General features: G+C 36.5%; 1 protein-coding gene across 1 annotated transcript; it reads left to right on the top strand.

The window, feature by feature from the left end:
- The first annotated feature begins 1,049 nt into the window (after nucleotides 1–1,049).
- On the top strand, nucleotides 1,050–7,937 carry LOC118797717 (B-cell receptor CD22-like). The gene is made up of 11 exons (XM_036556984.1): nucleotides 1,050–1,125; nucleotides 2,560–2,622; nucleotides 2,959–3,294; nucleotides 3,578–3,826; nucleotides 4,342–4,590; nucleotides 4,720–4,777; nucleotides 4,880–4,922; nucleotides 5,034–5,102; nucleotides 5,631–5,699; nucleotides 6,537–6,605; nucleotides 7,839–7,937. The coding sequence occupies exons 2-11, from the start codon at nucleotides 2,571–2,573 to the stop codon at nucleotides 7,935–7,937; spliced, it is 1,293 nt and encodes a 430-aa protein (XP_036412877.1). The 5' UTR covers nucleotides 1,050–1,125; nucleotides 2,560–2,570.
- The last annotated feature ends 1,213 nt before the right edge of the window (nucleotides 7,938–9,150 follow it).

Genomic DNA, 9,150 nt, shown 5'->3' with positions numbered 1-9,150 from the left:
AGTTTAATGAAATAATTAGATAAACCCCAGCAGCAGCACATACTGATCTGGATGCTGCCTTTGAACAGTCTGAAAGTTTATGTTGACTGACTCTATTAACTCAATAATCACTTTTGCTTACAGTTAGTGACTTTCAAATGGGACCTCATCGTTTGAACAGTATGTGTCGCTGTGATTTGCTGGAAATATCTCAGAATTTCTTTGATAGGGACGTATGTATGTAGAATCTGCACAACAGAATAAAAATTCATCTTTTCAATAACAAAGGCTGTTAACTAGAGCAGAGGTGGCCAGCCCTGTTCCTGGAGATCTTCTGCCAATTTTGTTTAGTTTCATTGCACACAGCTCAAATGTTGAGATCCTCAAGGAGTCCTAAAGGCCTTGATTAATTTGATCAGTGGTGTTCAATTACACTGCAAAAACCTGCTCTCAAAGTACCGTTAAATAGTCAGTACCTGTTTTTATTTATTTTTTTTTGAGAAAATAAGTTTAATGCATGTATATAAGCCTTATGTATACTGTATTTTAACACTTCTGTTGTTTTTTAACAGTGTAGGGTTTGGCTAAACTCTACAGAGCAAAGGGTTACCAAAAACAGGGTCAGTCACCCCTTAATTAGAGTATAATTAGAAAGTCATCATCATTCAAAAGAAAAGACAACATGACCTGCTGATGACCTTGCAGAAAGCAGGTCCAGGTCTCACACGGTATCAGCTGGGTTACACTGTACTGAGATCAGCACTGATAAACATACCAGTGATCATTACTGCTTCATACAGTAGCAGAAGGAGGAACTGGACAAAGTCTTGCATGCTGGAACAGTCAGTGGTCTCTATGAAACACATTACCAGGAATTAATAATAGACAGGAAAATAAAAAGACATCACAGTTTCACTGAAAGTTAATTATAATTTAGCAGAAGTTGAAGTGAAGCTCATCTCTTGCTGCAGCTAAGAAGGTCACATGCTTCCTCTAGAAGGCACGAGCAAGTTCATGAGCCTGGGTATTTTTATTGAGCATGAGAGCTTAGATTCAAGTGGTAGCCACACCTAAAACAGTGTCAGTGCTGCCTGTGTTCTCATCATTTCTCATGTAGATGCTGGTGATGAGCCTCGTTAGTTGATGGTAAGATAATTTCTTTATATTAAAGTTTTTACTCACCATTAGATTAATAAAAACATAGTTATAGCTATAGATTTTTTGGAAATTTGTATTCAGTACTAGTAAATGGCTTTGGCGCAAAGTAATTACAATCAGGGTGGTTTTAGCAATATCCATTAACAAACATTTACAGAGTCTTATACAACATTTGCATTTTCCTACATAGAACATTTAGGTAAGTAGTGCTAGGCTGACCTTTAATGCTACAGACAAATGCTTCATTTTCACCATGTGCATAATGTGGTACTCTGTTGTGCTACCTTATGTGTTTTTTTTATGTTTTCAAATACCAGGTTACAGTATAATTAATATTGCTTCTGATGGTATTCTGCTAGTGGTCGACAACAGAAAACAGGCTTGATGTGTAGTAGTTGTGTGATCAAATTTTCCATGCCCATGATTTGACAGCAGAAAGCAAGTTTGAACACAATTAAAGCGCACACTTATGAAAATGTTCCTCATCGCTGTAAGATGCAGATAGTGATAAGGAATCATTGTTCTTTTAGTCAGTTTTTTCAATGATTCATTTGAATCAATTCAAGAGTCCAGCTGAATGGATTTCTGTTTATATACAAAGTCGTGACCAATTAACTGAAACAACATGAAGTGTCTTAGTATGGTGTTGGGCCACAATGAGCTGCCAGAATAGCTTCAATGTACCCACAATGTGCACCTAGATTCTTTAAGTCTCTAGACTGTACTAGTGGAACACCATTCTTCTTAAATACATTTCTTGGCGTTTTGGTTATGGTGGTGGAGAGCGCCAGTCTCACATGTTTGGTCAAAGTTCTCCCATAGGTGTTCAATTGCACTGAGATTTGGAGAACACAAAGGCCATCACAAATAGTTTTATACAATGTTCTTAATAGAATTATTGGAATATCTGACATTTGGAAGGAAGAACATACCTGAAACCCCTCCTTTGTCCAATCTAATGCTCTACAAATTACCATACTTGCCTTCCATTTCCCATGACTAAGATGTTGCACCTCCACCACCACGCATCTCCACCAGCACCCCATCTTCTCCCTGTTCCTTGATGTCATCGTTGCGAGTTACAGCCATGAGACAAAAGAGATCAGTCAAAATAACTTTACAGTAATTTCAGAATCGGAATCACTTTACTTTGCCAAGTATGTTACATAAAAAATGAATTTGTCTTAAGCAGTTTAACATTCAAATCTCTTTTCTCACTGAACTGATAATACTGTTTTTTTTTCATGCACAATTAAAAAATACACAATGAAATGTATTTACTGAGTTTTGAATTGTGTTTTGAGTACTGATAAATGTTTGTCAAAGCAAGTTCTAGCTTTATTACAAAACAGTACACTTTTGTCATCTGAATATATGAATATGCTGCCCAGAAGGAACATATCTGTTCAGTTGATATTACAGGCATTGATGCGATGACATCACTCAGAATGGCTCATCCTCTGATATTTCTGCTCATGATTGTGGGTGAGTAATCAGATCCTAATGTAACATCATCACTACAGCAGCATGTGTTTCCTCTCTAATTTACAAGTAGCTTGGTGACTGAACATAAATTTGTTCGTGGCCAGATAACATCAGTCATTATGTTGAAAGTTACTATTTACAGCTTCTCTTCAGCCCCCACATTTACCCCACTGCAACCCTTTCAGGCTTTGTGTTATCTCTCAGAATCAGCTCAGTGTTGTAGAGGAGCTGCTGGAGTTGGAGAGGAGAGAAGTGAAGCTGTAAGCTACAGTAACTCTGACTGTCTTATGGGCTCCAGACTCTGTAATCAGCTCTTTCATGCATCATATGTTTCAGGAGCTTTTGGAACAAAGTGGAGTGTGAAGTACAACCAACAGGAAATATGTGCTTTAAAAGGATCCACAGTGTTTATGAATGGAACTTATACTCACCCAGAAGGTCTTACAGTGAGAGAGACTTTTTGGACTATAGACTCAAATCAGACGCCTGATCTGTCTAAAAACCCAGATTATTCAGGCAGAGTCGAGTATTTCACTGATGAACAGAAACACTTCTCCCTCAAACTGAGTGATGTAATGGAGAAGGATGAACATCAGTACTGTTTCAGAATCAAAACAAATGTCGATAAAGAAAAATGGCTGGGTAAACCTGGAGTTAATCTCAGAATTACAGGTAAGTTAAAGACTATTTCATAAATGAGACAGCTCTTAATCTCAATTTAGCTAGAATGGTCTTAGGGTGAGGTAGTGCTTTGACACGTTCATGCTGCTTTACTTTAAAGATTTGGTAAGCAATGTTTGCTGTTCAAACACAAATATTGCACAGCTTCATCATAGGTCATGTATAACATATAGGACTGCAAAGGTTCCTCAGTAATGGACCTGAAAATAATGATGTAACAGTAATGGAAACAGAAAGGACTTTTCCAAATGTGATTATTTTGTCATTGTCCTAGACCTTCATGTAGAAGCTCCTGAAGAAGTGACAGAGGGAGAAACAGCAGTTCTGACATGTAAAACCACCTGCAGTCTGACTGACCCAACATTCATCTGGTACAAAAATGGACATCCTTTAACCACAAAGACCATCAAGAACAACCAGCTCCACCTGCAGACAGTCAGCAGTGAGGATGCAGGCAGTTATAGCTGTGCTGTAAGAGGATATCAACACCTCCACTCTACTGCTCACAACCTCACAGTCAGATGTGAGTGTAGTTCATATCCTTCACTACATACCAGAGATGTTCACAAGTTGCTTCATTTGAGTCTCAAGTCTTTAGTAAAGAATTTCAGTCTCTTTATTAGCTGCAACTTTCAGCTCTAAAACAGCTTTAAATAATGATCATTTCGTCCTGTTTTAATATCAGTGAGAAGAATAAAAAAGTTTGCATCAACATAAGGTTGGAAATAAAAGGTTTTATTTGTTTACCATGTAAAGATTGGTGTTTTTAATTTAATTAGTTTTGTTCGTGCTTTCTTTCTGTGGCTGAAATTTTGAGACTTTTAAGTCTTAATGACAGTCGATTGAAGAATCAAGTAAGCGCACATCTGATTAAGTCAGTTAAGTTTGCATCTAGTAAGTGCAAGTCTGAGTCATGTCACAAGTTACCATCTCTGTTATATAACCTCTTTATAGAGGTTTATAAGACAAACAAGCAAACAAGATAATAAATGTTTAAGTAACATGAAGTCATTGTCATTTTAAAAAAAATGTCTTTAGATCCTCCAAAGAATGTCTCAGTGTCCATCAGCCCCTCTGGAGGTGTGCTGGTGGGCTTTTCAGTGGATCTGAGCTGCAGCAGTGATGCAAACCCACCTGTGAAGAACTACTCCTGGTTTAAAGAAGGTGGAACTCCACCTGTAGGGTCAGGCCACAGTTACAGTCCTCTACAGAGTGGATCTTACTACTGTGAGGCTCAGAATGAACATGGAGCTCAGAGATCAGATCTGATGCCAGTCAATTTAAATGGTGAGAATAAATGTATTTGTATTTTTTCCATTTTCTGTATCGCATGATTAATTATTACAGTTCTGGTTAGGAATGTGTTTGTTAGAGTATTGATGTGTTCAGCAGGTTACTCAGTGATTCTGTATTTAGCTGCTGGAGTCGGACTTTGTGGGGTTGCAGTTTTTCTCACAGTATTTTTCTGGAAAAGGTGAGAATCCTGGTACAGTGAGAAGTTAAATACAGTTGCTAAAGTATCTCAAAAAATAAAACAACAACTCTTTTGTTGTTCTTTTGTTTGTTTTGAGAGCAGAAGGAAGAGGCAAACGAGAAATATGAATGCGTCAAACTGTCTGGTGAGCTCCTACAGAACTCTTGATATCAGTCAGTCAGTCAATGGCGGGTCCAATTACCCTCCTGTTAAAATGACTCATTTCTAACCTGTTCTCTGACTCTTTATTCTGTAGAACACAGGCCTCAGTGCCCCGCCTCCTGATGATGACTCATCCAGTGCTCAAGACTACGAGAATGTAATGGTGAGTCCCAAACATTGAAGTCTTATTACACTATTATTACACCACATTCCAGCTACATTTTGGAGAATTCCAGAAACTTTAAAGCAAGTAATGACACAGATCTTAGTACTTTAAGATTAATTGACTAAGTTATGTACTCATCATTCTTTTACAGGTGCACTGCTGGAAACTGTAGGGATTAATCCTTGACCCAGTGTGTTTTATTGCATTTATAGCACACTTTCATTCTTGATTTTTAATAGAATTTTTGATTTATAATAAATTGATTTTGTGTCAGCTCAAGTTTTTTTTTTTACACCGCTTGAAGAAAAATAGCTCTGGTCTAACACTGCTACAATTAAAGTCTACTACATAATGTATTTTAGTGGATTAGTTTCTCCTCTGTTTTTGGCTAATTTGTCTGTGTTTTGCTCAAATACAACAGGCTTAGCTGGAGTATTTAAAGTGAAGCATTAGTGTAATGCAAGCTGTTGACCTTGACTACTAATGCCCCTTTACTGATCTGTTCGCTAACTCTTTGTTCTGCAGCAAGTTGGCCTTAGAGCCCCGCCTCCTGATGACGACTCATCCAGTGCTCATGACTACGAGAATATGACTGTGAGTTCCAAACATTGTCTTATTACACTATAATTACACCATAATCCTTGACTCTTTTAGTGCTTGTGTCTATGCAATATAGAAGTGAGTCGCAAACCAAAAACACTTATTACATTGTTATTACACCAAATTCCAACACATTTTATAGAATTTAGAAATTTGAAATCAAGTAACGACACAGATGTTAGTACTTTAGGATGAAGTGAATGATTTATCTACTCGTCATTCTCTTACTGGAAATTGTAAGGAATAATTATTAACCTTGAGGGTCTTTTTGTGATTATACCACAGTTTCATTCTTGATTTCTATTAGATTTTTAGCCAATCATGACACAAATATGGACTAACAATAAAGTTTATTCACACTGCACAAAAAAATGTAAAAGACAAAATGTAAACAAGGTATGAGCCATTCGGCCAAAAAGCTTGGCAGAACAGGCTACTCATTTTACATTTGTAACACAATTTAACCCTTAATAACCCAGGTTTATTTTATACAAAGGCTTATTATTCAGTAACTACAGGGACATCAATGCAAACTAATGGATATATTCTTAACGTTTTAGAAGTGTGTAATAACACTTTGGCCTGTTAAGGGGTTTAAGCACGGCAGATAAATAAAAAATGATTTGACCAACTAAGACTTACAGCAGGAAAATTTGAGGAAGATTGTAACCCATCAGCTCACTTCAATCCACCTCATGGATAGGATTCTCCTCATCCACTGGTGGCAGGCTTTACTGCAGTATTTAAGGTGGAACATCAATATAATTGATGTTCTGTTGCCATTGGCTAATGACAAATTCCTGACCAGTTCTCTAACACTCTGTTCAGCAGAAAGCAGGTCTCAGAGCCTCACCTCCTGATAATGACTCAGCCAGTCTTCATGACTATGTCAATGTGCCAGTGAGTTCAAGTCTTGTTACCTTGTTATTACAAGAGAATCCAACTAAATTTTAGAGAATGTGAAAGTAAAGTTCCTGTTAAATGTTAATTTGTAATCTGATGCTGTAAATTTGTAATGGAAAAAAAATAGCTCTGACCTAACACTACTAGAAACACTACTAAATGAAGTCTTGCCTTGCTAAGTTTAAGCTTAAAGACATTAGTTTCAAGTGTCATTATTATTAAATGTTGACACTGAAATAATGCTTCACAGTGAGATTCCTGAACTAACCATGGTCTGATAATTAATCATTGTGCAATAGTGCATGTTGGTTAGCCAAAAGAATGTATGTATTTGTTATGGACTGGATGTATGTGTGATCTGCCTTAGAAACAATATTTTGTATCATCTTATAGACTTCGAGGAAGCATCACTAAGACCATCACCACAGATATCAACTAAGAGTGCACCAGCAATTCAATGGAAAACCACAGCCGAGTGAGAGAGAGAGAGAGAGAGAGAGAGAGAGAGAGAGAGAGAGAGAGAGAGAGAGATTACTGCTTTGAAACATGACATGGTCAGTTTTTACATACAAGCCTTAGACTTCTAAACCCATATATCAAAATATAAACATATCTGTATGATTTGCTGTAGAGTGTTGTTTCTCTATGAATTGTTTAGACCTGAAAACATTCTGGTATAAATCTTGTGTAACAGCTCTCATGCTCAGTGTGTTTCGTATGCTTTATTTGCTCTATTTCTTTACATTTCAATAATAAAATGTGAAATATGTAAACATGTATAATCGTTTTGATCTGTGAACTGATTTGTTTAGTGGGACTAAATCATGGCTTTACTACTCAATATATTTCACGGCTCACCTGAGGGGTTCTGTTTGTTCAACAAAGTGGTCGGGACAGTTTTTGAGGTGTGGAGAAACTGGTTGTTATGGCACTGTCAGGGTAAAGAGGATATGGTGGAATTATAATTATCTGGCAAATACTGTAGTCTCACATTCCTGCCACTCCAAACACTCCAATCATATAATCTGCCCATCAATATCACTCATTAAAATATATTTTGGTGCTCCTACAAATGTCAAATATAAAAATATTCCCTGCATGTTTCATTTTACTTTTGATTTGACTTATGTGCAGTCTATAAATTAATAAATTGATCTTCTTCTTGTTACTATTATTATTAATATTATTTTTATTACAGCATGTGTGCAAATGCATGTGTCAATTGTCCAGTTTCTCAGCACAGAGAAACAGCGCCCTCCTCCTCTCAATTGCAAACTGCAGACAGACACAGTCACACTAGTGATGACATCAAACCCCATGGCCACTTAAAGTGAAAGTACAGAACCATACCTCTGCATATGACTAAGACAAATGTTAAAGAAATATCAGGTAAATAACTATTAAAAACTGGGAAAGATTTATTAACAATAAATGTATACTTTTCACTGGATGGCATTTAATGGACTGGAATTCGTATGTGCAAGATCCAAAGACTAAATCATGTTGCAGGGATTTATTTTGTAGCTAGAGAAGACACAACATCATTTACAGTGAGTACTAGTGAGTACTAGTAACATCTAAAATGAGGCCATATTCCAAAATGTAAGTTTGAAAACATGCTGATCTGCTTTTAGAACTTGGTTTATTCCATTTGGAGGGGAATATAACAGTTATCTTTGTCTGTCTTATGAGAAAAAAATGCATTTAGTGTAGAAAGTCAGAATTTGTTGACCTTGTTAAATACTTGCCCTAGGGCATGAACAAGGGCATTGATACATGTGTGTGGCTTTTAATGCAAACAGAAAAGGTTAGCTGCAAAAATCGGTGGCTGAATAATATATATATATATATATATATATATACATACATATATATATATATATATATATACATTGGATAAACAGGGACAAGAACATATTTCAAACAAGTTATTGACTTGTGTAGTCATCTCACAAATAAAATGCAGTAAAGTAAAAATTAGCCTGCTGAAAATGTATGTACTAGAATTTAGACAAAGGCAAATGCGGTAGATGATGTAGCCTCCTTCTGCAGTCCACCTAGTGACCACTGCCATGGCTTAAAGGAAATTGATTAGGATGTTTGTAATTGATGTTATTAAATAAAATACTTTATTCCCCTGAACTCTGTTATCAGATTAACTAGGACACTGTTGGCTCTGTGTTGAGCAGCTATTAAGCAATGAAGAGGAAAAGGGCAGGAATGAGAACCTCCTGCTGTTCAATTCAACAATTCACTCCTTACAAAGCCATGCTTAGCTAGAACAGTATAACTGCAACACTCTGGATATCAATCAATTCTATACAACTGCCCTAGTAAAAATAGCATTTAAACACAAACACTTTTATAATGTTGACTTGTTAGCTCACCTACAAAGACAAAAATTCAGTTTGCTTATGTTTTTGTAAATCGTACACATTCTCACGAAAATATACTACATCAACATTGATGAAAAAAACAAAGCATAGTTCATCTGAGGTACCAAGAATTTGGCTACTGTGAAGAGGGTGTCATTGTGGCAGGC

The sequence above is a fragment of the Colossoma macropomum genome, unplaced genomic scaffold (genome assembly GCF_904425465.1).
Source record: "Colossoma macropomum unplaced genomic scaffold, Colossoma_macropomum, whole genome shotgun sequence".
Classification (NCBI taxonomy): Eukaryota; Metazoa; Chordata; class Actinopteri; order Characiformes; family Serrasalmidae; genus Colossoma; species Colossoma macropomum.
Note: the sequence above shows the minus strand (reverse complement) of the source record. Positions and strands in the feature narration are given on the sequence as shown.